The 14,476-nt window shown below is 41.3% G+C and overlaps 2 protein-coding genes across 2 annotated transcripts; one reads left to right on the forward strand and one right to left on the reverse strand.

Annotated features, from left to right (window-relative positions):
- The first annotated feature begins 43 nt into the window (after window positions 1–43).
- On the forward strand, window positions 44–11,916 carry reep2 (receptor accessory protein 2). Its single transcript, XM_085790005.1, has 8 exons — window positions 44–258; window positions 2,349–2,421; window positions 4,351–4,427; window positions 4,739–4,859; window positions 4,976–5,089; window positions 6,718–6,898; window positions 8,847–9,010; window positions 9,665–11,916. Exons 1-8 carry the CDS (start codon window positions 227–229, stop codon window positions 9,734–9,736), a joined length of 834 nt encoding a protein of 277 aa, XP_085646131.1. The 5' UTR covers window positions 44–226; the 3' UTR covers window positions 9,737–11,916.
- Window positions 11,917–12,324: 408 nt separating this feature from the next.
- LOC146979960 (uncharacterized) lies at window positions 12,325–14,159 on the reverse strand. Its single transcript, XM_085788745.1, has 3 exons — window positions 14,058–14,159; window positions 13,713–13,817; window positions 12,325–13,377 (listed from the first exon to the last, which is right to left on the reverse strand). Exons 1-3 carry the CDS (start codon window positions 14,096–14,098, stop codon window positions 12,411–12,413), a joined length of 1,113 nt encoding a protein of 370 aa, XP_085644871.1. The 5' UTR covers window positions 14,099–14,159; the 3' UTR covers window positions 12,325–12,410.
- Window positions 14,160–14,476: the final 317 nt, after the last annotated feature.

Consider the following 14,476-nt stretch of genomic DNA (forward strand, 5'->3'; position numbering starts at 1 on the left):
GCAGCAGCAGCAGCAGCAGCAGCACATCCTCTCTCTCGCTGTCAGCCGAGCACCTGACAGCGGAGCGGAGCGGAGCGGAGCGGCAGCAGCGGCCCAGCCTCCCGCTTCACATCACAACAAACCCGCGTCCTGGGGAAGGGGAATGGGGGGCCACCTAGCCCGCTAGCTAACCTAACCGACTACATTTCCTTAGAAGCGGAAGGCGCACGGTCGGCGGCCCGTCAAGATGGTATCCTGGATTATTTCGAGGATAGTTGTGTGAGTACGGGGCTGGGCTGCATCATCTGTTGTCGTGTCTGACCGACCGACCGACAGGCTGAGCGAGCGGCGGCGGCGGCTCCATTCATCATCTGTCTGATGCTGGACGCTGCGCCGCCGAGCCAACTAGCTTGACTTGGCTCCGTTTCTAGTCACATTTGGGGCAATACAGAAAAACATTAAGGATAATATGTTTATTTTACACCTAAATGTATTAATACAACTGTGTTTTTCTAATTACCACAATGATGCAGTAACAATCTGCATCCAGCGCTTGTTGCTAGCCGTCGGTAGCTAACGTATGCTGGCTAGTTACCATAGCCACCTGACAGATACCGTGTTGGCAGGGAAACGAGCTGTTAGCCGTGAAACAAGCGAAACCTGCTTAATATGCCAGCCCCGCTTCAGACGGGCCAACAGACTCTAACCAGACTGCCACGGTGGGGTTTTTATTTTGTATAAACGCCCCAGTTTGACTGAGTGTGGTGACTGAGCATCCCAGCACCATCTGGAAACATGAGTTGATAAAACGTGATGGCAGCAGCCCAGTCTGGGATGTGTATGTGCCCATCCATCCATCCATCCACCCAGTCACGGCCAAGCCCATGTCCAGGATCTGGTCTGATAAATGTGGATGACTATTATGTTTCTAACATTACAACATGTAGTGGAGACTTCACAGGGAGAGATGCTCTGCTGTGTTATTCAGACAAAGCAGCATCAGCGGTCCAGGCCTCGGCTTCCACCTGCACAACACCACATTTCCCGGCAGTGTGGATGACTCGACTAAAGCCAGCAGCTGCCATCATCCTCCTGCCTGATCCCATGTGTGTCACTTTTTACACTGCTGCATCAATATTGTTGTCAAAGCAGCAGAAGATGGGACATTGTGTCGTCTGATCGCTGGATGTGCCTTTCTGTCACAGCTGCTGTCTGTTTCATGTGGAAACATAGCGGCGTTGAAGGCCCACATGTAAAAATGTCACTGTTGTTTCATTCCTATAAATATTACCCCTCGCCTGGATTACATAAGTCGAGGATAACATTGGCAAACTGTTACTTTCAGTGGCTTCCAGCTGGCTTTCCCGCTTCACTGCACCTCAGGTAGTCATGTGTCTATTGGGAGGCAAGCAATGTGACTGGATGTGCATCATAATGGCTGCTGCACATCTGACACGAGATCAGTCGTTTCTCACCCTTTGTATTCTGCGCTAAATGCCCAGCTGCCTCTTTTTGTGTGTTGTATCACAGCTAAAAAAGAAAACTGAACAGATGGAAAAGGCAGGAGTCTCAGAGGACATGTTGATGTCCTCATACCCCAAAAACCAAAGAAGTGAACCTGATATGGGAACACAAAGAGGTGAAGGGCGTCCGCACTGGCCTAGAGGACTGCTACCGGTCGCCTTGTCTCACTGTACAGAGCTGATAGTCGAGGAACTCGTGACCGAACAGCTCAGACAGACACACACCGGGACAGAGGACCTACTTAACTGCTGAGGGAAGAACAGTGGAGCAGTTAAGGCTGCCAACAGCTGGGAGCTAAAGTCTCTAACTGGGAGACTTCAATCCTCAGGTCATGTTCAGTTAGTTAGTTTGGTTTGGTGGTGGCCGGTGGACTCTCTGAACTGTGCTGTCCCCTCGCAGAGCATTTGGCATCCTGTCACATCAGCACAAATCACCACTGTGGCACAGGATGCAACCAAATGCACATCAAAAACACCACAGCCCTGCGCGCACGAGGACGAGCACATGTTGACCCACCCCTGCCGGACTTTTGTGTGTTTTTCCACTTTGTCTCTCTCGCTGCAGTCTTCCTGACTCCGTGGTTATCAGGCCAATGTGTTTTGACAAGCCGCTGCCCGTCACCTCTCTACTGTGGCACTGGCACCGCCGTTCAGATCCAAACTGTGTGAAACACTGACTGTGTTTTTAAGAAAATACAGAAAGCTGATCGTGTTTGCACAAGCTCTGAGCAAACATGGCTAACCTGCTTTTTAAGCAGGAGCATGTTTGTGAGGTGTCAGCACCCAGAGGCTGTGTTCCCAAGCTGCTTCCCCCTCCTCTGACCCACCTCTCTCTGCTCTTTCCAGCCTTGCCTTTGGGACACTCTACCCAGCGTACTCCTCATACAAGGCTGTAAAAACGAAGAATGTGAAGGAATATGTGAGTATATCATCACCACTAGTTACTAAGTCAGCTAACTTTACACTTTACACTTTACACTACTCAACTCAAGTTGTAAATGCACATTTGAAAAGTAATGTACAAATCCCACTGATAGAATTTTATTTCACACAAACACTCAACATTGTTTTTTTGTTTATCAGAGGAGATGGATTCATGATCTATTTTTTTTGTTTGTTTGTTTGTGTTTTTTTTTTTTTCATTTCTTTTTTCCATGGACCACACTGACTCTTCTGTTTTGTGTGAACACTTGGGGGAGAAACAAGCCCAGCATGTTTAAAAAAAAAAAAAAAAAGAGATCAGCTCCTCCCAGACACGGTCATAATCTTGGCTGGGATGTTAATTTGGGACATGCCGACCTTTTTGTAATGTGCTCACATAGTATCCGCCATAATGACATCAAAACAATATGACATTCGCATATTATGTGTGTCAGGCGCGATTCTTTTACTCTACACGGGCATGACAACATGCTGACCTTGACACAAGACAGCAGTGTCAGTGAGTCTGTTCTTTCAGCAGATCATTTTTATCAACTGCATAAAATGATATCAAAGTGCCTCTTCTGATGATTACATAACAGTCATGCTGTTGTGCAGGTTGCACAAACCATCTGGATCATGTAGTGCAACTGTTCCTAGTGTATTCTGATGAAACTGTAAATAGTTTGCCATATAAGGATAAAATAGAAATAAACAATTTTCAAAACAGGAAATCACTTTTCACATTTGAGCAAGTAAAGACGTGTAGATTTTTTGTGTTAAATGGGTAATGAAATGATCTCGTGGGTGTTTGGGAAGTGACTCACATCCAAAACTTGTGAGCTGTATTAAGCTTTCCAATCCCCTGATATTTAAATGATTCATAGTTCAAATGAACCCTCCCAGATTTTGTCACAGTGTCCTGCAGGTCCTCAAATCTTCCGTTGTTGACACTGTAAATCTCAGCACAGTCCACAGTGTTCTTCAGCACACGCTTGAGTTTTAAAACATAAACGCTAAGTTTGAGGTTTGATGCCATTATTTGAAAACATATACATCAACGAATAAAGTGGTAATGAATTCAGTATGGCGTGACCAGTGTTGCCATTGGAAACCAGTGTAGAAAGCAGTCGATTCCCCTTCCCCTTCCCTGTGTGTGGCTGAGAGTCTGTGAACTGAAAGGGGTCCTCCCTGTTTACCTCATCACTGCAAGGGATGAGAGAGACAGAAAGAGGGGATCCAGGAGGAGGAGGAGGAGATAGCAGCACTCTGGCCCTCCGCCTAGATTTGCACTGGAGAACAGTCTCCTCCTGGCAGGTTACCATGGCAACCCCCCCGTCCCCCGTCCTCCCCCTCCTCCCCTCAATGACTGCTCAAGCAGACGGCCACAGAAGGAGCGAATAAGGGAAGGAGGAAGAGAGAGAGGAGGACGCCATTTTTAGAACTGATGTTTTCATTCCCCTTTCGTCCTGTTTTTGCCTCATTTCCAATGAGAGGAATGATTCAGCGTTGTGTGTGTCTGTGGGCTGTCGATGCCTTTAAACATAACCATGACCATCCAGTCATATTGCTCTCTAATTCGATAACACGTGATATGTGTTTGATTATATATTTCCATTGGTTCTCAAGCTAATTTGCCTCTCCAGTGGCTGGGGCGCTGCACGTTTAGAAGATGCCCCACATTTCACATTTCCTTTGTCTCCAGAGATTAACCAGCCATGCATACTGATGTGATCTGAAAGGACTGAAACATATGTTGTATCTTTGCGTTGGCATGTGTGTGTGAAGCCTCTGTTTAGCTCCACATGTCTCAGCACGTGTGCATGGGAAGCTGTGGGCTTTCACGTGCTGTTTCTGTTTTTATGGTCTCACTCCTCACCTGTATGTCTGTGTGTGTGTGTGTGTGTGTGTCTGTGTGTGTGCGCAGGTGAAGTGGATGATGTACTGGATAGTATTTGCTTTGTTCACCACAGCAGAGACGGCCACAGACCTGCTCCTATCATGGTGAGTCAGGAGATGCTCATGATTGTGACCATCATGCCCAACTAAATAAACAGCTTATGTAATATCAATAGACGCATTCATGTGTGTGTCTGCTGCTAAATGCTCTTGATGTTTTTAGTACAGTTATCTCTAGTTAACTCTCTTGTCCTCACTTAAGCATCACAAACTAATAAATTAATAAAACTTGCAGCTATTTAACCTTTTCTATTTATCAAATCATGTGTCTTCCCTTGTTTCCCTTTATAACTCTGGTGTCTGCTGTCTCTTTTTCCTCTTGCTGATGGTTATAATTCTCTTGTTTCCTTGCACAGGTTTCCATTTTACTTCGAGCTAAAGATCGCCTTTGTGATCTGGCTCCTGTCCCCATACACCAAGGGCTCCAGTGTCCTCTATCGCAAGTTTGTCCACCCAACCCTGTCCAACAAAGAGAAGGTAGGAACAGCAATAACTAAAAGTATTTTGATACTTTTAATTGTCCGCACCACATAGATCTTTGTCCTTATTATTATTTTTCCCTCTTCTCCTTCATCTGTCTTCCTGTGCTGCAGGAGATAGACGAGTACATAGCGCAGGCCAAAGACAGGAGTTATGAGACCATGATGAAGTTTGGAAAGAGGGGTCTCAACCTGGCTGCTAATGCTGCTGTCACTGCAGCCACCAAGGTGAGTTGTGTCCTCTGGTGATGTCCTTCATGATTTGATTACTTGGACAAATTCCTTAATGCGTAATTGTCATAATGTCTCTATGGTTGCGTTGTCTTCACTGGGCAAATATTGTATCTCAAACCATTTCAGATGCTTAAACTATGTGTCAAATGCTCCTCAAGTGATCGCTGAGATCACGTTTTGTTTCCCTGCTGCTCACATGTGATTTTATCAGAGGGAAATATTGACAGCTGCTACTTATTTCCACTCAGCATTAAAGAGGACAACTGATGTGACTGGCAGCTTTTTACTGGGAACACACTTCACAGCTTTATACAGTACACACTACAACTTTAAAAACATGGTCCTGTTTGGTGCCTGTGTCAGTTCTGCATTACGTCCTTTATGTGGTCCTGTCTAAATGTGACTTAAGTGATAAGATCCCGATGCATCCTCAAAGATAGCTGTTCATATCCTGTGTGGACCAGACATCACCAGACCTCTGATTAACTTTGCATGTTTAAACCAAACAAACAAACAAAGCCCATGCTAAATTGTTGATGTCATACTGTGAAGGGTTTTTTGGTGCTGTCAAATCAGTGTTGAGGTGGCAAATGGCTGCGGAGACATTTGCATTAAAGCTCAGTGGATAGTTTGTTAAAGCAACCTTTTTTAATTCATTAATTTTTGACTCATGTTGACAAAATACTGGTTAATGCTCTTCTTACTATTAACGTTCCTCTTCTTCGCCTTCAACATGTTATTTACTCCTGTGCGACTGACTTTCACATAGAGATTTAATATTTGGTGCAGAATATTGTTTTCATTAATTGTGTAAAAGCAAATATCTTCTGTGCAGTTACTTATTATTTGTTGGTTTTGGCCCTATTTCTTTTATTTCTATGGATTGATTGTTTGATCTGGACTGGACTTCTTTTGGTTCTTGGAGACATTTCGCCTCTCATCCGAACGGCTTCTTCAGTTCAAGCTTCTTCAAAACTAAAGAAGAATTTTAAATGAGAAGCAAAACGTCTTCAAGAATCAAAACAAGCCCAGTTGCCTTCAACATAAACACTTTACGACACTTTTTGGCTGACAAACTTTAAAAATCCCAAATACGTTCACTTCACGCTAATATGAAACAGAAAAGCAGTAAATCATGACTTTTGAGAAACCTTTTTTTTTTGCTTTACAAAAGAAGTTGAATTTCAAAATAGTTGTCACTTAATTTCCTGATGAGCAACTAACCATTTAATGGATTAGTCACCGCAGCTCAGTCAGAATAGCTTTATGGTCATTCAGGTGGTAGAAATCCTTAAATGGCCTCAATCATGTCACTGTGTACTGTCTCTCCCTCGTCTCCCCCTGTACATCTCTACCCTGTTTCTTTTGTCTCTTTGTAAGCGTCTTTGGGTTATTGAAAAGCGCTATATAAATTAAATGAATTATTATTAATCATCATGTGTCAATGCAAATCACTATAAACCTTTAACTGCAGAAGCTTGGCATGCTGGTTTTCCCCCAGACATAAGAACTGGTTAATGATGATGAAAATGAAGAAAAACATCAAAGTTGTGTAGTTATAAGTGAACTTGTACTTTGCTGCTTGACAGATCTATCTTGTTTGGTTTTGCTGTGATGTTTAGGGACAGGGCGTGTTGTCAGACAAGCTGCGGAGTTTCAGCATGCAGGACCTGACTCTCATCAATACTGAGGATGATCTGGCTCTGCACACGTCAGACGGCCGCATGAGACGGGAAGCCATGGACGACATGAGCTCGGGGGCCAGCACGCTGCCCCGGGCCAAGAGCACTGCTGCACGACAGAGTAAGGCTGCACAACACACACAGACACACACACACACACACACACACACATCCCAACACCGCTTCATTAGCAGCTTCACATGTAGAAGCACCATCTCACGCACATCTGCATTCATGTATAAATATATACATACAGTTCATCCTGTTGGTTGACTAGAGTCTTCGAGTCCGACACTGGGGACTTGCTTTATTTAACTTTTACCAGAGCAGGACTGGGGCCGGTCGTGCCAAGTGGAGTCATGTGATTTAAAGCACTGCAGGATGGGAGGGAAGAGGCGGAGATGGGGGAGAGATGCAAAGAAGGTCGAGTTGGAGGGGGTGAAAGCATGTGATTTAAGTAGGAGGAGAAGCTTGGAAGGAGGGCTCTTTGTGTGTCACCACACCGCCGGCTGGCTGGACGTGTGGGCCTGATGAGCTGTGAACTGAATACAGAGGGAAATGCAGAGAGTGAGACAATGAAGTGACACAGTTTAAATTTATACTGATGTGCTAGTTAAAAAAAACAAAAGATGGACAGAAAAGTACAACTAAACAACAGAAGTAGTATTTATATTGCATACTGGAAAGAGACTTTGACTTAGAATTGCTGTGCCAAATTGTATTTTATCACGCTGGCTATAGTGCAACAGAATGAGCAAATTCATTTGTAGTTTCCTCTTTTTTCTGTCTCTTATTGTCCTTGTGCAAACACATGACACAAACAAAACGAGCCCGCGGGCACCTTTACATCGCTCCACCAGTCGAATGTGTTGAGCTCAGTTGATCTAGAACTTTCTGACTTGTGTCCTAAAATGTAGAAAAGTCTGGTTGTGACCTATTGTCAGAGCTTTAATTCAGGATGAGTAATTATGTTAATCTGTAAGTGATTTGCCCTTTTTCATAGTCTTAAATGTACATTCATTTTAAGCTTCTTAAATCTATGACTATTTCACAAGACAATATGATTAGACTAAACATGGAATATTACGTCGCAGAGTTGTTTTTCTGTCCCTTTAATCCACTCATGACCTCCCACTGACCCCTTGCAACACTATTAAATTTGAAACTCACCACAGTCAGTGGTTAAAGTTGGATTAGGGCCTGCCAGTCCTAGTCAAAGATTGTTGATTGTTTTGTTTTCCACATAATGGGAGTAAGTGCAGCAGCACCAGAGTCTCTGGGCTTTGCTGACAGCAGCAGACAGACTAAAGCGCTCTCTGTTGCTCACGTAGCGTTTGGTGCGATTACACTGATCAGTTCACCTCAGATGACCTCAGCTGGACTTTTATCACTCTAGATGGTATTTTTGCACTTTTGTTGACTGTTTTTACTCTGTTTTTGTACAGTGACCTTGAGTGCCATGAAAGGCGCCTTTTAAAGAGACCCTGAGAAATTTGCTTTTAGTTATAAAAGAGTCTCATTTTAATGTGGATGAATCTACATTACACTTGTTAATGGGTCAATTTTTGATAAATATATTGTTTTGTCTTTTGTGGTTATTTTGATATTATTATTTAGTGGTCGACTCACCCAGCATTTCCGAGTTTCGGTTTCCCGGACGGGAATAACGCCACTGGTCCATAAAATTTCACCGTGCGCGCGGAGGCTCATGGGAAATGTAGTGTGAAAGCACTTCGCTTTCCGAAACTCCTCGTAGTCCCTTTAAATAAAATGTATTATTCTTATTTTACTCAGGCGCTGTGATGATAGCTGGGCAAAAGATTCTCCTCTTTAGCATGACCTCTTATCATACATCTAATTTTAAAACCCGAAACAAAAAGTGAACATTGGGATTCGGCCACTGGGTGGTGGGAGAGAGCATAGGAAAAAAAAGTAACAGTAACAGTTCTGTAGTCCCTGTTCTCTGTCTCTGGTGAAACATTTGGCTTTAATCATATTTTTTCCCCACCTGCTCTGGACCCTAAGTGACTTTCTGATTGAGTGACCACAGATTTCTGTCCAACATGCAGCCCGCTCGTTGGCAGCAGCGTCCCTTGCTGATGAAACGTCGTCCCAGCACAGCTCTGACCAATCAGACACAAGGACTGAACACTCTGATGAAGATGCTGACAAAGCCCCCAAACGTGGGGCCAGCGTCAAGGCAACCAAGAAACCTGCTGCTGCTAAGACAGAGGTAAGGCCAACGAAGGCACACACCAGCAAGTACCTATATATTTCCATATTATTATAATGTAAACAAACAGTACAATAATGCTTCTACAGCTTAACATTTGCATCACAATACCTACCAATCAATACCTATTTTTTTCCCCTGAATCACCTCTATAGTTTATAATATTTATATAACCATAACAAATACATTTTTCATGTTGTCAATACACTACAAAAAACATTGCAATAGTTTCATACTGTGCATCATCTCCAAGCATTTAGAGTTAGTTAATTTTTATTTTCTTAAACTCCCAGACTTAAAAATATATATTTTTTTGTCTTTCAAGGCAACACAATACCTACTCAGAACCTGCTCGCACACAGTAATTGTAAGACCATCAAGTACAACCTGACATTTTGACCTGATGATTGTTCTAGAGGAGAAGTCATTCAATTCATTCTGAAGTTGAAAGTCTGTCACAAATCTAATGCGTATCCATCCAAAAAGAGGTCACTCTCCTGCACAGTCCAAGTTAATCCTCCCATCCGTCTCTCGTTCTCTTTAATAGTTCACTCTTCTTCACTCTTTCTTCCTCTTTTCCTTCTGTTGTTTAATCAGCTGTGTTAACTACTCTTTACCTCCCCCTCCCTCCCGTCCCTCTCCTCCCTCTGCAAGACCCAAACTAAGACGGTCAAGAAGCCAACAAAGAAAAAGACCACGGCCGCTAATGCAGAGACGCCACCGTGACTCCTGCAGTCCTCATCCACCGGTCTGCGCTCTCTCTCTCTCTCTCTCTCCACCCACAGCCTGCCGGCTCTTCTTCCTCCGTTTTTGGTCTCCACACAGACACATATACACCTGTTGTGTGTGTATGTAGACATATACTATATATCAGTCACAGAAATTGCATCACTCTTGCTGGTTTTTAGAGCAAAGTGCAGATTTAGTTTGTAGCCACATGTGGCCATCTCTTTTACATCTACTGAGTTGTTTCAGATTTTGTCTCACTCAGTTTAGATTTAACAGTTGGGATCACTTCCCTCACTTTCTTTTCATTTTATTTTTAATCTGAAAATGGTTAGTTATCTAATCATTAATGCTTCCACTCTTCCTTTATTTACCCTTAAGCATTTAGGTCCCCATAATAGTTGATAACAGTCTTGACTGAGACTGTTTTTGTTGATGCATTTCTAGTTAAATATGTCACTCTTTACACAGATTTGGGTCCCCTATGTGTCCTCTTGACAGGGCCATGATAGTAGAAATCCTCAGCATAACAGGTTCTTGAGGTTTTCTCAAAGAGTAAGAGCAGTTTAAGATGAACTCTAAGCCTGCACTGACCAAAACCAGACGTCATTTCCACTTTGGCAACTGTCAAGTTTTGCAGATTATTAGTGAGCTTCCTTTTTTTAAAAAACCTTTTTTAATTTGACCTCTTTGACTGCATTTTAAGCCTCACAGCTTGTGGAAGACTCTTACGTTTTTTCCCCACCTTAAGTTTGTATACCTCCGAGTGAATCTGGCTCTGCTACGTTCAGGTCTCACTCACGGCAACTTTCTTCCTCACTTGCTATTAATGTGGCTGCCAAGTGCCGGTGGTGGAGTGCGCTGTTTAGTGTTGGCTTCCTCGTCCTTCATCGAGACACCACTCTCTTAGCTTGTATTTATCTGAGGTCATTTATTTATTTATTAATCCTGTTTTATTCAGTTCTGTTGGTTGCGCGATATTGGGAATAAATACGATCCGCTGTGCATAGCCAGGCCTCATGAGGTGACGCTGTAAGTGAGTGACGGTTGCACTCCTCCCCCCTTCAGTGAATACAGTAGTCATAGATGAGTTGCCAGTGTTTGTGAGGTAACATATCTGCTTTCAGTGACGTCCCTATGTTGTTTGTGTTCAACATTAGAAAAGTCATGGAGTCGCTCTGCACTTTCTCACTAACTTTACGTTGCCTCGCTCTAAAAGCAGGATAAAGCAAAGCAATATGGAAATAATTCAACCAAAACCAACATCAGGAGACTGTCTGAGAACTAGTTTCCCATCCCCCATGCTGTTGTTCCAGATGTGGAGGGGGTGTCAGACCAGGCTGTGGGTGTTTCTAAACACACTGGACTTAACGTTCTGGGATGAGCTCTTCTGGTTACCAGCCTCTATATTGGGCTTGGTTTCCTCTGAGTGCTCTGTAATAAGAAGTTTAAAAACATGAGACTACTGCTGCACTCGTTACTGCTGTCTGCAGTGTGACACTCGTATCAACCAGTAGGGTGAGACAAACCCCACCTCAACTGTCGGCAAAGTTACTAAACCATATGTAAACACAATGTAAATAGTAAACTTAACTGTATATACAGTATGAGCTTGCTTGCCTTATTCATTCTCTGGGCTGACATCTATTTAATTTATTAATCATTTGTGTGCTTTTTTTTTTTTTTAGTCTTGACAAATCATACGTTCTGAGACCAGAGGAAACTTCTGGTGTTAGAAATGATTTATGTATATTTTTAATTAATATGTTGACTTTTCTTTCTGTGTCTTCACGTTAAGAAATTTTAATTCTTCTACATCAAAGTAAGGAATCTAAACTGTATTTTCACATCCTGCTTTGTTCTCTATTCAGACTGATTATAAACTATTCTAGGGCCAAAAGTTCTTAATTTAATGTTTGCACTGAATAAAAAAGGAGCTGTCACAACTAGAAGACTTTCTGTCTCATCACGTTACAAATCTGCATTTTTATCTTGTCATTTTTGGATATTTATTGTTTATTATTTTCTGTTTAAAATCAGTATTGTATACAGGGATGTTCATTTGTATATTGTTTGTGCCAATTCTCAAAGCTCCATGTCAAAAAGGATAACAGTACGTGTGCTGGGACAATGGTATCTAACATGGTCATGTATCAGAAATAAAGCTACTAATAAAGGAAGAGACCTCAGTGCATTATTTCATGTTGTAGAGTTGAACACTGACAGAACCCACTGATGAAATACGGTATTAGTCTGTTCAGTCTTTCCTGTATTGACACTGTCAAGTTTACCCCACTTGAAAGGGCAGCTTGCTTCAGAAGATTCCAACTGGACTTCACTCAATGACCAGGAATCAGTTCTTTCTTTTCTTTCTTTTATTTTTGAAAAGTTGTCATGGCCAAAAGCAGGTGAAAAACCTTAAACACAAACACAAATAGATCAAGAAAAAGAACAAATCAGCATAACAAAAGATCAACTAATTAATATTAACTTAATCCTAAACTACTAGAAATTAATCTGAAATAATATATGTAGAAAAACCCATATTTAAAGCTACCAAAATGAAACCCAGCAAAGCACACACAGACTTTTATTTACACAAGAACAGAGCCAACAACAAAAATATTAAACAGAGCTGAGAAGTTTTGACATCTTAAAACCAAGGCATGGGATGTTACATCAAAAGACTCTGAGGGATCTGGTGAAACTTGATCGGACTACTGCTCCCCAAAATAGACTCCAAATTTTCGATAAAACATTTGACTATAGTAGTGTTGCAAACTGCTTTAAAGTGTTTCTTAAAACTGTTTTCTACGCCGTCCTGCCAATTCTTTAATAAATTGTCATATATTTTTTCTTGGCCCTCAAGAAAAGCAATTATTTCCTCTCCTATGACCAGATGTTGTTGAGTGGTCAAAGAGTCATTGCTTTCTATCAGTCTTAAAAGATGGTCCTTTGCGCTTTGAAAATCAGAAAGTGGTCTGTTTTCATCATTATGTAAGGTATGTAACTGCTCTTCTTTGATTTTATTTAAGTTTTCAATCATAATTTTACTGTCAATTGGGAATGTGATATGAAATTGTCGAAGGTGACCCAGGTCTCTAAGAAGTCGTGATCCATCTCCAATTGGGCCCCAATATTCTGTGAACAAAACGTTGGTAAAGATTCCATATTTACGGTGCCATTCATGTGCCAGTTCTAACAGCTTGAACATGCAACCATCAATGTTCATCTTCTTCCCCTTAAGACATGGACTATTGTATGTGTAAATCAAGATAAACTTCACTTTGGGTCCTTTATTTTTTTCATTCTGTTGTAAAAATCTACAAATATCTCGACCTAATATCTGCTCTACATGGGCATCATCAGGATTTTCCTTTGTTCGATAAACTGGCTTAGGAACATAAAAAACTTTTTCATCACCTTCTAAAAAAACAATAGCTAATCCATGTTGACGTGTGCTTCTATCATGTTTATTACGGTAATGTTTTTGGAAACACTGCCATTGATTTTTTTTTATTTGAGGTTTTTTGATTGTATTTATATGATTTAAATCAAAACAGTGATTAAATGTCAAAACAGAACAAAAAGTTTTATTTATCAGGTCAAACGAGGCATGCTCCTGCTGATTGTCTTCTTTCCTGAACAGAGAAAGAAGTTGGTAAGTTAAAGTCATGTGCTTAACATTTTGCTAGTGAACAATTTGCTGCAAGTCGGAATAATGAATGAATGACAAACACTAAAGATACTTCATGATGACATAGAATAGAGGAGATGGACAAAGCTTTAAATTGTCACCATCAGTGACACAGTCAAAAAAGAGTCAGTCCAACATTATCAGACTGACAAAGACATTGATTATTCATAGGTTACTAATGAAGTGGTGACTGTGTAATGAAATGAAATTGTGCTGCAAATTAATGTCAAGTTAGACACAAATATAGTGTCTATGATGTGTATTCTGTTTAATACTTACATTTTGAAGCAAAGCCCCAAATTGTGAAGATTCGAATTTTGAAAGAAATCAAAGCGGCAAAGTAGTGACATGTCTTGTGGACATCCAAAGAAGGTTGTTACAAAGCTGGATGGAAATAAAGTTGTCAATGGTTGCCATGATGATCGTGAAGGCTTATTAATTTAAACTTGGATGAATTAATAAAACATGTTAAAAATCTGGATTATTAATAATGATTACTAAAATTAAATGCACTCTTCCTGTTAATAAATGTTAAATCATATAAATCAATGTTCACTGCAGTTGTAGATTTGCTTAACATCATAAGTTAATGTAATATAGAAAAAAAAAAGTCACGTAGTTTACCTTTGGGGTATGAGGAGCTGTAGCTCCTTGGTGATAGACATCTCTTCTTCCTCAGGTGTTTCATATTCAAGTTGTTCGACTCTGTCTGCTGTTTGGTTTATCGCCATCTATTAAAGAGTGCACACATAAAACTGACTATGAATTATGCTCTAATGAGGAGCCTAAATTAAATTATTACAGATCTCTGTAACAAACATTTCAACAAGTGTGTGTGTGCTGCGCATGCATATTAATGATATAGACAGAAAACAGTGATACTGCCCTACAACGCAAGAAGGGGGCAACTAATTTTTTGTCAGAAATTAGATTTGTCATTTTTTGGACATTAAAGGTCTGCTACATCATGTGGATAAATATCTTGACTCAACATTATCTTATTTGGGATATATTTGTGGGCGGTTTTCACAGTAACTCCCCAA

This window comes from Trachurus japonicus, chromosome 10 (assembly GCF_045865225.1).
Source record: "Trachurus japonicus isolate A0001 chromosome 10, Traja_1.0".
Taxonomy (NCBI): domain Eukaryota; kingdom Metazoa; phylum Chordata; class Actinopteri; order Carangiformes; family Carangidae; genus Trachurus; species Trachurus japonicus.